This window comes from Maniola hyperantus, chromosome 14 (genome assembly GCF_902806685.2).
Source record: "Maniola hyperantus chromosome 14, iAphHyp1.2, whole genome shotgun sequence".
NCBI classification, from domain to species: Eukaryota; Metazoa; Arthropoda; class Insecta; order Lepidoptera; family Nymphalidae; genus Maniola; species Maniola hyperantus.
Window position 1 is genome coordinate 1,775,740 of NC_048549.1, and position 16,873 is coordinate 1,792,612.

A 16,873-nucleotide genomic window follows, 5' to 3' on the forward strand; every position below is an offset into this window, starting at 1 on the left:
TTTCGCCTTTCCGGACAATTTACCCAACAGATAATATAGTTTTTCGGCGTCTGTAAGAGACTTGTTCTCATGTATGATAGTTTTAAAATTAGCGTAAAAGAGACTCCAAGATTTTGTGTCAGTTCCGTCGAAAGAGACTAGCTGAATCGGCGGCAGATATGGCTTAAGTCGCCGCATCTCCTCGCTATCAACTTTATTCGAACCTTCGCCGTACTGCGAAACCAAACGTTTAATTCTGCCATAAAGGCGCTCGAAAGAAATTAAACATTTCAATTCCGGAGTCGCTTTCGGATATAACGACAATAATCGATTATTGTAATCGTCAACGATTTTGCTGAATTCGGAACGCAATGTTTCGATATTGCTGCTAGCATCGAGGAAATCCTCCCGCAGCGACGGGTTATTCGCTATGTCTTTTGATAGATCGTAAATTTCTTGTAAACAAGCAAATATGGTATTGCGTCGCTGTTCCAATAAAATAAGTTGCACATCGGCATTGTCTTCCGAATCTACGTATTTATCATTTTTCGGCATTTTAATCGAATATTAATCGATAGTTAAATCGAGAGAATATTAATGTGTAAATATCGTGCCTAATGATGATGATGATGATCATCAAACAGTAGGTTATTAATAGGTACAATACAAGTTAAGCGGGAAGAAGTAAAGTTACGCGGACTAAGTATATAATTTTATTATTTCGAATCGAGTAAATTTATTTAAAGTATGTGGGTACTTCGGTTACCTACAGAATATTTTCGAACTAAATTGTAATAAACAACTCAAATAAGTACCTAAGCACTTCAACTGGTTAGCCACGAATAATATAATATGTACCTACCTATCTACTTTTGAGGTAGGTATATTATAAACTATGAAACGTTGACCTATAAAATTATAACCCTATTTCTTAAGCAGCGCGGGATAAACGAAATAATTTGTTTGCTTAAGTTATAAGATTTTATATAGCGGGACGTTAATTAATAACTAATAATAGGTAATTACGTATATTTTAACAAAATTACGTGTTCATTCCGGTTCGATTGGAGCCAAAAGTGGCGGCGCGGGGAGTCGAAGCCCGTATCCCTTTTCGATACAGGGCTTCGCGACAATGCGACAGGGGAGCTTGTGGACTGTAGTTTGGTGGGTTTGACTGCGTAAGGGACTTGGGAATCAGAAAAGGAAATCGGCGTACCTTGACATCACAGCTGCGGCGTTCTCACATATCCTTGCTGGCCTTTAATCTTCCAAGACACCTTTGGCGATTATTTCACGATGGACACAGTCTATTTATAATTATTTAGATTTGGGCACACGCGTATTTCACGGTAAATTTGGTCTATTGTAGCGGTTTGGACAAAAATGCGGATTTTTCGATAATAATTAAACTAGCGGTGCACACACTATGTCAACTTGATGTCTCCGATCGCCATCTTCGATCTTCCATCTTGCGGGTTGCGCGGGGCGCGGGCGATCTTCTTCCATATGCAATAATCCTGTATTTGAGACGCGTAACGCCATCTCGCGGTAGATTGCAAAGTTGCCGATATAGGTAAAGGATTATAAAAAGGTGAATAGGAAAGGATTTTTGAAAAGAGCAGTTTTAATAAGAATTTCTTGAATTAAGCCATTATGGCGCAACCAGCTTAATTCAATCCGGGGCAATTTCCGAGCGGGATGTGGAAGCGCATTCGCTCGTGCTGATTGATTTTTAAAAATATATTTTACTAGCTAATGCCTGCGATTTGATTTAGAATTTTCGAAATCCCTTGGGAACTCTTTGATTTTCCGGGTTAAAAAGTAGCCTATGTCACTCTCCAGTACCCGTAGTACAAGATTTTACGTCTCACCAAACGAAACCAAATTCGAGAGTCGAAATATTTCCGCGTAACAGTAAAATGGACCTAAACAGCCTTGAATTGAAGTCAAATATTCAATGCCACTGATTTTAATTTCGCAATGTTTCCGCTTGGAGCGCTGGCTGTAGAAGTGTAGACAAACTTGAGCTTTAAAACAAGGCATTTAAGATCCAGTTTACTGTAACGCGGAAGTATTTCGACTCTCGAATTTGGTTTGGTTTGGTGAGACGTAAAATCTTGTACTACGGGTACAGGTCTTAAACTATACCCATGCAAAAAACTATGTCGATCCGTTGCTTTGTTGCGACGTGATTGAAGGACAAACCAACAAACCAACGAACAAACACACTTTCGCGTTTATAATATGGGTAGGTATACTGATTTTTAATAATGAAATTTCGCTCATCGGTTGAGCCTTGCCGTTCAGCGAGGTAATAGCGCCAGTGTTTTGGGCACAATGCCCATAAATGACCATTGGGAAGGCGTATATTTTTTGTAAATATAAAATTTTTAGTGATGAGTTTTTTCTGTATGGATATACTATACTTATATATAGTTTTCTTTTGTATTGAAATAAAGATTGATAATGAAATTGTCAAATGACCCTGCTGGGAATTGAAGTTGGAAAATAAATGGGACATACCTACCTATAAATACTATCCCTTACCCTACCTAACGCTCGTCAAAAATAAAATATATCCTTTACCTGCAGTCATCTCAGTCTCTCGCGTTTATTGCCCATTTATAACCTTATTGTTCCCACCCAGGAACATCAATCGCAATAAATTGACGGTAATAGACGAGTTTTATTGCAAACAAAATAGATTATTATGATGAGACATGAGTATACCTACCCGTATAATATTACAAAATAAGTCTATTTCTTCATAAGTGTGAATGGTTTAACGATGCAGGGGGTTAACTTGTATTATATCTATTATTGAGTTTTTAAGCAATTAAGCATTACAAGTTCTTATTCTTATACTTATTCTGAGCTCGTGCCGTACATATGTATTTTAGAATTTTTCTATTGAAGAAACTTTACGAGACATAAGTTGCTAGTAAAAAGTATCAAAAGTCATGAAAAGAAAAAGTCCGCCCCTGAAAAATATAATTTTAAAAATATACACTTTTTATTTTAGAGTTTTTAAAATTAGGTGCGAGCAAAAAATAATCACGAAAAGAAGAAGTAAGAAAGTAATTTCTTTAGAAAGTAAACTTTCGCGTAATTCGTATGTATAAATTACCTACTTAATATTCATGAGTACGAAACGAACTATGAAGCCTTAACTAATAAGTTAAGTCAAGGTCAGATGGTAACGGGTAGCGTGTCGAAAATTTTTTGCTTGATTAACTTATAGTAAACTAGTGAAGCCCACGACTTTGTCTCCGTGGATTCAGTTTTTTATAAACGACAGCTTTGTGGTAAATGCCCTAAGCACACAAATTTCTAATGTCCTGAAAAACTGTATTTCTAGACCCAGAAGTTTAATTTTTACGTGAATGTCAGTCTGTTTATCTTATTTACTATAAGAGTCAAACACAGAAGAATGTAGATTGTACAGGAATAGCTGTTGATGTGGACTTGACCATTGCAATAGGAAAATCTTCCTCTGGACCGTAAAGTCCGGGGACCCATATAGTCCGATCGTTGTATCTTGGAACTTGTAATACATACCTAAAGTGTACCGTAGTGAAAACTTTGTAAGCGCGATTCAGGCTCCAAATAATGAGCGATTAAACATACATATGGCGCCATCTATTGTCGGTATGTAGAAACCTCCATATAGATCATTTAATAGCGGCAACTCAAATTCATAAAGGATTTATAGCAAACATATAACATCCGAAGCTGAATAAGCTAGCTCCATCAAAACTTGAACCCTCGGGGCTTCGTTAGATTGATGTGGGAAAAAGCGTCCGCCGCTAGATTCAATTTATACAAGCAAATTGCCACAAAAGTCCCGCCGGAGTCGGAATAACCCTGTTCAAACTTCAAATAGTTTTACTCTTATATCCACTACTAGTACTAGACTTACTCAGGCTTGTATATCTAAATCCATTCATCCATACTAATTACTAATATTATACATAGACGAGTCACTAGACTATACGTCTGAAGAGTGTGTGTCTGTTACCACTTCACGGCTCAATACAGAGATCCTTGCATCCCGGAGATGAACATACTTACCTATACAGGGTCTAACCAGAACGATAGCGAAAAATATGAAAGAAATATCCTGTGTTTTGTAAAAGTTCACGATATATTACAAATAAAACATCTGGTTGACGCTAAAGGTCAATGTGTGTAAGTAGGACACTCGGAGTCAATGCCGCTGTACAATGTAACAATGTCAATGTAGGTGGGACATTGACCCGAGTTTTGCACGCTAAACATTGCGGGTTTGAAAAATAATAAATCACTAAAACTACAAAATAAGGCAAATGGTTATTGGTATTGGATTGTGTTTAGATAGTAAGTATAACAATAACGCCATGTTTTTGTTAGCGTTCTGGTTACACTTTGTATAAATACTTTCGAAGGGTTCCCACAGAATTTTTTGAAGATCCATCTTTACTTTCTGCTGCGTACTGTACCTACGTTGCCCAAGCGATACACGATACAAAAAATACGCAGTCTACGCACGTCTCACCCGACTCCCGACTCCCAATACCGGCTCATCCTCAGCGCATGACGAGAATATACAGTCAAACTGCGCTAATTTTATTGTAAGTCGGTGCGTGTCTGACACCCACAGAGCTACAAATAACACGAGCGGAGCTATCCTGTTGGTTGAAGTTGCCTTTCAACCAGAAATGTCGATAAATGTATGTGCTACGTTCCTAAGTTACAGATGTGTATCAATCCCACTACAGTACGCTGCAGAATATACATCGGCTAATGACATTTCCGTTTTGTAGAATGTTGTCACTTTATAAAAGAATATTAGCCATGTTAAATGACTAATATTCCCCTTTCCTCTCCAACTAAGCGTCAAGCTTGTGCTAGGAGTAGGTAGGACAATAGTGCAACGGGCAGGGTTTTAACCGTTGACCTTTCGGTTTTCAGTCCACTCCTTTACCCGTTGAGCTATTGAGGCTTACTCATACCTATATGACGTTTTGTCGGTCTCAACGACAGAGATAGTGCTCTACAAATATGCTATCTCCTTCTAAAGGTCGATGTACGTTACTCTCTGCCACGCACTGTAATAAGTAGCGTCTGATAATGGAACTAATACGATCGCTTGATTTTCATAATAATTTGTCAAAATATTGTTAGCTTAGGTACATGTTTTGTACACAGTTTTGATATTATGTCGTTTCGTTATTAATTGTAGCGAAAGTGTGTCAACACTCATATTTTTAAAACAAATCAAACATTAAATTAAATAAAAATTCGATTGCACATCAGTACCTACTACCTACCCTTATTATAAATGCGAAAGTGTGTTTATTTGTTGGCTTGTTGCTTTGTTGGTTTGTCCTTCAATCACGTCGCAACGGTGCAACGGATTAAAGTGATTTTTTGCATGTATAGATAGATATAGATAAAGACCTGGAGAGTGACATAGGCTACTTTTTATCCCGGAAAATCAAAGAGTTCCCACGGTATTTATAAAAAAACCTAATTCCACGGGAACGAAGTCACGGGCATCAGCTAGCTTAAAATAATAAAACTTCGCCCTTTTTTTTAAATAAAAATGACGAGAAAACGAGCAACCTGTCACGGGTCACCGGGTCACCTGATGTTAAGTAATTACCGCCGCCCATGAACACTTGCAGCACCAGAGGAACCACCAATGCATTGCCGGGCTTTCAGAAATTTGTTGGTCCGCCCCTTGATTAACCCTATGTTGTAATCTAATGGGAACACCGTCACCGTCAAAGGGAGTTCATTCCACAGTTTGCACTTTGCATGTGCGTGGAAAAAAGGATCTGGCACAACGGGCGGTCGAAGTGCACCAGACACCCAGGTGGAGAGGGTGAAATTGTTTGCGGTGGCGTGCGGTGCGGTTGTATTAAAAGGAGAGTGGACTGAGATCAAAGAACTCTTTAGAGCACTCCCCATTATAGAGGCGATAGAACATGCAAAGAGAGCTCAGGTCTCTGCGGTGCTCAGAGCTTACAAAAAATACGGTTGCCCTTTCATTTTTAATGAATATGAATTAAAAAGTAACTACCTAGTTTATACTTAGATTTTATTCTAAGAGGTCACGGCTTATCCTTAGTAAACACGGTAAAAAATCCATATAAGTACATTGTACCACCACTCGTGCAAGGGTCTGATACACGTATAATAAACTCGATTAGCTCCATGCCCAAGTCCTGAGCCCTGGAGATTTAGATTGTATCTATCGGGCAAAATGTCGGCGGGCTTAGAGAAGGTTGATCGAATTTTCCTCAAGTATTTATAACTCTATTAAGGGACGTGTTGACATTACGAAAATCTTATGAGCCTTGAACACATTGGCCCAACGCTCTCGGCCAATGTATTCGGCGGACGTCTCGGTCTGTCAAGGAAGCTACAGGGTACGTCCCGTTGACCTAGAATCTTGAGATTTGGCAGGTAGGTAGGTCTTATAGCTGACATTCGGGGAAAAATCTGAAAACCGTGAATTTGTGGTTACATCACACAAAAAAATTAAATTGTGGTCATGAACTAAATAATTAGTATAATATATAGTAAGATAACTATATCAAGTGGGGTATTATATGAAAGGGCTTTACCTGTACATTCTAAAACAGATTTTTATTTATTTTTATGCATCATAGTTTTTAAATTATCGAGCAAAATGTCGAAAAAATATGACAGTAGAACGGAACCCTCGTTGCGCGAGCCTGACTCGCACTTGGCCGGTTTTTTTTTTACTTAAACCTCAGACCTCTTGGCGTAATTCACAAGTAGCCTAATTAATTAATATCCCTACCATTGCCTATCCCTTGGGAATTTTTCCATATTGCCGACAAATTGTCTCCAAAGACCTCTAATAAAATAGATTAATGATCCAGCAATTTGTCATACTGTCTCCTCGAAGCAGAGAAGATTATGTTCTTCATCTAGCTAAAAATACCCTTAATTTTGTTTTGAAAATGTGGTTATTTACTGAGATCATTTCAGGGTTTTGTCTTAGATACGCGTTTATTTTTAGGGTTCCGTACCTCAAAAGGAAAAAGGAACCCTTATTCGTTGTCTGTCTGTCTGTCGTGTCTGTCAATACTCGTCAACGGAATTCAAACCTATAAGATGCTTGTCGTTGACCTAGAATCATGTGCCAGGTAGGTAGTATGTCTTATATAGCACAAGTAAAGAAAAAATCCGAAAACCCTGAATTCATGGTTGCATTCCAAAAAATAAATCGTCATCTCGTCTGATGTCGTCCGTCCACGTAGTGGGGGGAGGGGGGTTTGTCTTCCAACACTGCGTCTTCCGGTGCGAGGTCGCCATTCCATTCCAGCACCTGGGGACCCCAACGTCTTTCGGTTTTACGAACTATGTGCGCTGCCCATTGCGTTTTCAGTTTCGCAACCCGTTGAGCTATGTCGGTTACTGTAGTTCTCCTACGGATCTCCTCATTTCTGATTTGATCACGTAAGAAACTCCAAGCATAGCTCTCTACTTCGCCCATAAAATAAATAAAAAGTGTTATATTCTGCGACGGTGGTACGGAAACCTTCTTGTGCGAGTCCTACTGGCACTTGACCGTTCCTTTTTTTGAGGTACGGAACAGATAGACGGATAATTAATAATCAGATGGCTACGACGTAGAAACGGTAGATCGTAGCTCGTAGAGCTTAGCTTCGCTACATCGCTCTCATTAGTTCACTACGAAACTCACCTACAATTCATGCATTTTAAACAAGCTTCAAAGTTCAAAGCCGGTACATGATAGGCGGTTTCCATTACATCACGCTTACCATTGAAGTGGGTTGTACACGTCAGGGTTTGCTAACTTTGGACCATATTATCTTTAACTCGAGGAGTTTAATCGTAATGAGCTCCAAACAAAGTTTAGTTTTACTTAATGAAGCAGACACGTTCTATAAACAAATACCTGTGTCTATGATTTGCCCGATTTCCGTAAAATGTGAAGTTAAACTTCACATTTTACGGAAATCTGGAAGACTACAGACACAGATATTAATTTGTTTTTAGAACATAATATCTACCATAGAGATATTATGATAATAACCACATCACTGATATCTTCAAAATTTCATCGAGTTTGATTGGTTAATATTTAAATGAGCTACGTTTGTATGAACAGCGCTGGGGAGCGCGTTAGAGAAATATCTCTAAGAGAGAAAGTATAACTGCATGGGCAACCCACTTTGTTTTTTATTCATCATCATCATCATCATCATCAGCCTGTGGACGTCCACTGTTGGACATAGGCCTTCGCTATAGAGCGCCACCACACCCGGTCCTCAGCCTTCCTCATCCAGCTACTTCCCGCCAGCCTCTTTATATCGTCGGTCCATCGTGCTGGAGGTCGTCCCACACTACGTTTGCTTAAACGCGGTCTCCACTCAAGGACTTTCCGGCTCCGGCTCCGGCTGTTTTTTATTGGCAGTCATAATTTAACGCTAGCAGTAATGTAACTTTTAACCGCCGGTTATGCAAGTAGACCTTAGTTAAGTGTATTAGCTAACTAGCCGGATAGTAACTACTCGACTAAGCCTGGATTAAAACTATGCTAAAGTTCTGTTGTACACGCTTGAATGCGGCTTACGAGGTTGTTATAGTGGGCTCACAAAACAGGGACTGATTAATATGAAGAAACGTGTGTATTAGCATAGGATTACAATAGAAAAGGAAGGTTTTATGTGACTTAATAGAAAAAGTGCTTCAAAGTGCTTTTGAATCGACAAGTGAAACGATCACTGATTCGGAATGCCTTTTCTACTGAGGAGAACCAGTAAAAAAATGCGGTTGTTTTACTTTGTTGCTGGAGCGAATGAAATCTAAGCTGTCTTATCATTATTTTACTTTTTAATCTTTGATTTTTTACTGAGCATCCAAATATATAAAAGGAAAAAGCGAGTGATTTACTGACTGATTGACTGACTGACTGATTGATAGACTTACTGAATAACATCTGCACAACTCAAACTACTGGATCGAGCTGAGGTATGCAGATAGCTTTTATGACGTAGACGTCCGCTGAGAAAGGATTTTTGAAAATACAGTCCATAAGGGGGTAAAAAAGGCGTTTGAAATGTGTGTAGTCCACGCGGAAGAAGTCATGGGCATAAGATAATCAGTACCCTTATTATAAATGCGAAAGTGTTTGTTTGTTGGTTTATTGGTTTGTTGGTTTGTCCTTCAATCACGTTGCAACGGTGCTATGGATTGACGTGATTTTTTGTATGGGTATAAATAAAGACCTGGGCAGTGACATAGTCTACTTTTTATCCCGAAAAATCAAAGAGTTCCCATTGGATTTTTATAAACCTAATTCCACACGGACGGAGTCGCGGGCATCAGCTAGTAGGTAAATAAAAACAATAAAGGCCCGGAAGTAGCTGTGCCTTCGGTAGATATTGTTTTCGCTCGCGTGTTAAACTTTATCTGCACAGTTTATTTCCGCCGAAAAATTTATGTTCGCCGAAAATTTGAAAGTGAACCATGAAATTGGGTGGCCTAATTTATTATGCGATTTATAGTCAACAAGATGTTATGTAGGGTATTATTTTATTCATCAGAAAAAGTTCTAAATCCATTCTACTTCAATGCGTATTTTTCACGGTTCACTTTTCAAGTTGCTTTACATAAATCTTGGCAAGAATGTACTTTGTAGATAAACTCGAACACGCAAGGCCAAAATATGGCTACCTACATAGTTGCACGACATTTTTTTTCCTTTTCAATAGGCAAACTTCAATAGACGGTTTAGTTTGAGATGTGGGCATCACGAAGAATGTTTAAAAAACATGACGGAGATAATTTATCTCCATCGCTTGTGTATAGTACAGGTCGAGATGGGAATCGGGGAGGGAACGCCCCGCACATCCACATAGCCCCCGCGCTAATTCAGTGCGGGCGAGCGCGGCTGACGTGCGGGTGTGTGGGGCGTCCCCCCGCCTCATACCCCGATTGCCAACCAGTCGCGGACTATAGTTCCTGTAGTAGAGTACAGTACAGTACAGTACAGTCTCAGATTAGCATAAGAGTAGACGTCGCAGGTTGAGATATATAGAGCGCACTTTGACTTCGCTCAGACTTAAGATTGAGTTAAAATGAGACAGATTTATGTGAGAATATATAGCTCTGTCTCATTTTAACTCTGCCTTAAGTCTAAGCAAAGTCAGAGTGCGCTCTATAGATCTCACCCTAAGACTACTCGAAATAGTGAACTACATAAATCGATGCTCGTGGCATTCGTCGTACGGCAGGCATGCAGATTTCCTCAGGATGTTTTTCTTCAACATTAAAGCAGGTTAAATTCAAATGCTTAAAACGCACATAACTCCATAAAGTAGAGGTGCGTGTCCGGAATCAAAGCCTCGACCAAAAATAGGAGGCGGACGTTTTAATCACGTTTGTCACGGGGTTTTAAAAAGAAAAATTCATCGCTCCTACTAAGTCGGAACAATTAGAAAAAAACCGGCCAAGTGCGAGTCTGGCTCGCGCAACGTAGGTTCCGTACTACAGTCGTATTTTTCGACATTTTGCACGATAATTCAAAAACTATGATGCATAAAAATAAATATAAATCTGTTTTAGAGTACACAGGTGAAGACCTTTCATATGATACCTCACTTGATATAGTTATCTTAATACGAAAATTGAAAATAGATTATTAGTTCATGACCACAATTTAATTTTTTTTGTGTGATGTAACCACAAATTCACGGTTTTCAGATTTTTTCCCCTAATGTCAGCTATAAGAGACCTACCTTCCTGCCAAATTTCATGATTCTAGGTCAACGGGAAGTATCCTGTAGGTTTCTTGATAGACCAAGGGTTCAGTTTTTCCTTTTGAGGTACGGAACCCTAAAAAATACTTACGAGTGAAATTCAATAATCTTCCAATTGGTTAAACGAGCGGACTGAAAACCGAAAGGTCGCCGGTTCAAACCCCACCCGTTGCACTGTTGTCGTAGGTACCTACTCCTAGCACAAGCTTTACGCTTAATTGGAGGGGAAAGGGGAATATTAGTCAGCATGATAAACTTGGCTAATATTCTTTTTAAAAAAGAAAAAAAAAATGTTTGAATGAAACATGACTTAATTTTCACTAATTTCGTGTAATTATTGGGTATACAATATCCACCATTTTGGATATCGAGTGACGTCAGCATTTAAGTGAAACACTCGGGGATTCTCATATTTATTTGGGTAAGTAATTTGGTAACTATCCCGAGGCTTCTTCAAAATGATTTCTGTAGAATACTTTCTCTCTCTCGAGCCGTGATAGCCTTGTGGTTAAGACGTCTGCCTCCTAAACGGACGGTTGCAGGTTCGATTCCGGGATGTGCGTTCTAAGCAATTCAATATCCACTTTCATTAACGGTGAAGGAAAACATCGTGAGGAAACCTGCATGCCTAAGAGTTCCTCATAATATCCTCAAAGGTGTGTGAAGACTGTCAATGTATGTTCACTCGACCAGCGTGGTGTACTATGGAGCTTTCTTATTCTGAGACGAGGTCAGTACACAATAGTGGGCCGGCAATAGGTTGAGATGATGATGATTATGATGATTTGGTGATAGGTATAATGAACTCTATGTCGTTAAACCTGCGCAGTGGGTAATTTGTCGATCTATTTGGTGGTATGAAGTGAGGCGCGACAAGGGGGTCTATGCCGCCTCTCTTTTGGTTCATCAGTCAACCTACAGATCCCGTGTTGAAGGACATTATATTACGCAACAGGTCGAGATGGCAATCGGGGTATGAGGCGGGGGGATGCCCCGCTCATCCGCACGTCACCCGCGCTATCCCACCCCGATTGCCATCTTGACCTGTCGGGTACTATAGCTATGCGTACACATTCGTTCTATGACGTCACAGACCCAGGGAAAAATTCTTTGCACGTACTGGTTTCGCAGTTTGACAAAATATTCTTTGTACGAAATTGGTTACGTAGCACTGGTTTCGTAGGCAGCCGAAGCGTATTTCACACCAGTTTTACCTCGAAACTTCCGCGAAAAGCAAGTTTCTTCACAAAGTTTTCCTTTACGGAAAAGTGCGTGATGATTGCAGTAAATAATCACTTAAGATGGGCCAAGGGTCAAGGAGATTCATTACCTAATTAATCTAAATTACGACATGGGCTAGTAAGGTCAAACTAATTTCATTAGAACAAAAAAGGTAGCTTTGGCATATAATAATCTAAATATATAAAAGGAAAAGGTGACTGACTGACTGACTGACTGACTGATCTATCAACGCACAGCTCAAACTACTGGACGAATCGGACTGTTTGGCATGCAGATAGCTATTATGACGTGGGCATCCGCTAAGAAAGGATTTTTGAAAACTCAACCCCTAAGGGGCTGAAATAGGGGATTGAAATTTGTGTAGTCCACGCGGACGAAGTTGCGAGCATAAGCTAGTTTGGTATAATATTACATAGGCATTACTTGGCCCAATTAGCCGGCGGGTCTGCGTAAAACAAGACGAACAACTGCCAGTAGAACTAGAAAATCAAGGGTTCCGTAGTATTACGTCATGTTATTAATATAAGCTGTGGTAGCCTAGTGGTTCAGACGTCCGCCTTCTAATCGGAGGTCGGTGGTTCGATCCCGGTCACGCACCTTTAACTTATCGGAGTTATGTGCGTTTTAAATAATTAAATATCACTTTCTTTAACGGTGAGGAAACCTGCATTCCTGAGAGTTCTCCATAATGTTCTCAAAGGTGTGTAAAGTCTACCAATCCGCACACGGTCAGCGTGTTAGACTATGGCCAAAAACTCTTGTCACTCTAAGAGGAGACCCGTGCTCTGTAGTGAGCCGGCGATGGGTTGATCATGATTATTGTTTGCTACTCGGCAATGTGCAATTTTATAGGATTTGATAACGCACATCGCCTCGTAAATATACGGTTTAATTCTAAACACTGATGTTTTATTTCCCAAGATGAAACAAACGTAAACGAATTGCTCCCCGAATCGACCTAAGTAATAAAGATCGCATCGAAAACCTCGCATAAATTGCTGTCTCAATAAACGTCTATTCAATTGAAATGTAACATTGGGAATTACATGGAAACTTGGGTATCGTTTGAGATTTGTATCTCGGAATAGGTAATTAATTTATACATTTACAGAGGTCTAGACTCCAGTAGGTCGATTGCGTAAAACCTGCATCAATTGTTATTATACTATCTCAATTGTTGTGATTGGCTGAATTTGTGCTATTCTTGTTGCAACAATGCATTGTAGCCAATAGTGAGCGAGCGTCACCCAATCAGAGGTGATTGCGACCGTGACATTCGCTATGTACAGACCGAGCCGCTGGTTATGTACACTAAAAATATTGTTAGATATAGATGAGGGGGTCACGACAAATTTGGTAATCATCACGGATATGGCTTTTGTTGGGTTCACAGGATAGAGGGCAACTCTCGTCTCTCTGAAGCCAAATATGTGACTCTGCCTGCGCTGAGTGGTCGCCATAAGTATTTATGGCGCCTGAAAGACGAGTGATCGTTACCAAAAATTACGTGACATAGATATGGCTGGTGGTAGTATAGAACAGAATAGAATAGTAGGTATAGCATAGAATATAAACATTAGTAATAGCCTCAATAGCTCAACGGGTAAAGGAGTGGACTGAAAACCGAAAGGTCGACGGTTCAAACCCCGCCCGTTGGACTATTGTCGTACCTACTCCTAGCACAAGCCTGACGCTTAGTTGGAGAGGAAATGGGAATATTAGTCATTTAACATGGCTAATATTCTTTTTTTTTTTAAAAAAAGCTCAACGGGTAAAGGAGTGGACTGAAAACCGAAAGGTCGACGGTTCAAACCCCGCCCGTTGCACTATTGTCGTACCTACTCTTAGCACAAGCCTGACGCTTAGTTGGAGAGGAAAGGGGAATATTAGTCATTTAACATGGCTAATATTCTTTTAAAAAAAAATAAAAAAAATAGCTATATTTTGATTTTGATTTCGAAATGTACTTACACGAAGCTTAAGTAATATTTTTGCGCTTCCTTGCAAATCAATGTAAAGTCTGTTCACTAACTTAGTGTCGCTACACCCGCAGGCGCATTTATTATTAACCGACTTCAAAAAAAGGAGGAGGTTCTCAATTCGTCGGAATCTTTTTTTTTTATATTATTTTTCACTGTGTTTGTTAAATAAATATTTTCTATTCTAAGAATAAAATAGAATGCCTACTATATTATTATTCTTATGTCTATTGTAATAAATAAAAAATAAATAATATACACTAGTTGGGTAGCGACACTATGTTAGTCAACAGACTTTAGGTAGTCTTCATTTGGGAAAACCTCATAGAAGGTCCATTTCACGCAAAGCAAACAAGTAAAGTAACTGTATAAAGAAACTGGGTAAACACGGCACTCTATTGCAGTAATTATACCGAGCGTTGCGAAGAGGTTAATTATTCCGGCGACGTGGGAAGCACAAAAGATCCTCTTAGTTTTCCTTTTTATGTTCGCGCAAGTTTCTACCAAAACAACATTATCGCTGTTCAGCTTGAAAACTGGAAAACTAGCGGTACAGTTTATTATGTGAGTACCTACTACATTTTAGTGGCAAAAGAATTTTATTCTAAAAAGAAATTAGATAGTAGGATATACAAAGGTAGGTTAGGTAGGTCTTATGGCAGACATTCGGGGAAAAATCTGAAAACCGTGAGTTTGTGGTTACATCACACAAAAAAATTAAATTGTGGTCATGAACTAATAATAAGTATTTTCAATTTTCGAAGTAAGGTAACTATATCAAGTGGGGTATCATATGAAAGGGCTTAAACCTGTGCATTCTAAAACAGATTTTATTTATTTTTATGCATCATAGGTTTTTGAATTATCGTGCAAAATGTTGAAAAAATACGACTGTAGTACGGAACAATCGTTGCGCGAGCCTGACTCGCACTTGGCCGGTTATTTGAAGCATTAAAGTACCTACCTCGCTTCACTAATTTTACAATATCACGGGAAAATGTGGAGTTGTTAATGGAAAAGGTTAGGTGTTTACTCGCTTGGGAAAATTGGAAAATGTTGTCGACGTCAACTCATATTATTATCGTAAAAAGTGCGAACAATATTGTACGTATACCTAGATACTTGACGAGAACGAGAAATCTCTCACTTATATTACAAGGACAAAACATAATAATCTTGAAGAGACAAAGTTTGTTCGAAGCTATAGAGATCGGATGTCTAAAGCGTGAAGACAAGAGTTTGACACGTAAAAGTTTTGAGAGAATTAAGATAGATACAAAGAAACTTACTAAGTATAGGTATTAGTTATATTGAAATCACTGTGAGTTGCTATTAATAAGGGTTTTTACCCGACTACGGCAAATCCAAAAGGAAGGGTTATGGTTTTAGCAGTCTATGTGCGTTCCACCGTAGCATCTAAATTACTGAGCTGGTTTTGATGAATGAGGTGTTAATCGATTCGTTATTATGATCCGGGTGACATAGACAAAAGCAGTATGACAGATGTTACGTCCAAAAAAGTGGGGGTCTCTGAATTTTTTTTTGTTATCAAGTTTGTCTACACATCTACAGCCAGCGCTCCAAGCGGAAACGTTGCAAAATTAAAATCAGTAGCATTGAACTTTTTACTTCAATTCAAGGATCTTTAGGTCTATTTTACTTTGACGTTATTGTGTTTTGACTCTCGAATTCTAGCAACGTTGGTGAGACGTAATCTTATACTAACTGGCAGTCTAACTGGCTAATGAGTCTTGCCGATGCCCTATGCTCTTACCATGGCCACTCTATGGCACGCCGAGCCATACGCTTGCGCTCCTGTGACTCAGGGGCGGATTACACGAGAGATGCTGGGGCTAGACTAGGAACGCTTATCTAGTATACTAGAGCCTCAATAGCTCAACCGGTAAAGGAGTGGACTGAAAACCGAAAGGTCGACGGTTCAAACCCCGCCCGTTGCACTATTGTAGTACTTACTCCTAGCACAAGCCTGACGCATAGTTGGAGAGGAAAGGGGAATATTAGTCATTTAACATGGCTAATATTCTTTTAAAAAAAATATATATATATTAGGCATGTGTTCTTTGAAATTAAAATGTTGACTTACTTTGTCTATCGTAAGCGTTAATACACTCGCTGGTCTGGAACTGGCTGATGAGTGCAGTCTTGCCAACGCCCTGCGCTCCGACCATGGCCACTCTGTGACACGCTACAGGCTTGCGCTCTTGTGACTCAGGGGCGGATTGTGCGGGGGACGCTGGGGCCAGACTTCCTGATCGGGATCTCCGCCGGCGGAAGGAATCTCCTCGGTTGACGATGCCTGGCGAAAGAAATCAGAAATTAGATTTAAATTAATAAGTTTTATTACCCATGTCAATATCGCACATAGCCGTTTTTTTTTTTAACTTATAGACTAGCGCTTGGCTGCAATCAGACCCGGCAAGTAATGATGCAGCCTAAAAGAAAGAGTGCGCCCGTTAGGTACTAAGGGTTTTGGCAGTCCAGGATGGCAGTCACCTCTTTGAGAACTCCCTGAAAGCAAGCAGATTTCCTTCCTTCGCCATTTAAGGAAACCATATCTAATTACTTAAAACGCACATAGCTCCAAAATGTTGTGGCTATTGGGCAGAGGCGTGCACAGGCTTTGAAGCCAGGGTAGGCATTAGTTAGGCAGGAACCTGTTTACTGGCAGGTCATAATGTAAAATTTGCATTAAGCTATTACAACTGGGGTAAGCAGTTCATTTATGCCTCTATGACCTACACGCCACTGCTATTGGCCACTTGGCTATCACCGCCTTTTCACCTATCTCAAAATCTTTTCATAATTTATCTGTAAATATTTATGAAATGAAGTATCGCAATTTTGCCATTT

The 16,873-nt window shown here is 39.5% G+C and overlaps 1 protein-coding gene across 2 annotated transcripts in view; it reads right to left on the reverse strand.

The window, feature by feature from the left end:
- The window catches only part of Rgk3 (Rad, Gem/Kir family member 3), a 96,356-nt gene that overhangs the window by 27,652 nt on the left and 51,831 nt on the right, over positions 1–16,873 (reverse strand). For both annotated transcript variants that reach the window (XR_011237521.1, XM_034975503.2), the window contains exon 2: positions 16,107–16,319. Coding sequence is in view for 1 of the 2 variants with exons in the window: in XM_034975503.2 (XP_034831394.1) it covers positions 16,107–16,319 (213 nt within the window). In the remaining variant the exon portion in view is untranslated. The remainder of the gene's footprint in view (positions 1–16,106; positions 16,320–16,873) is intronic.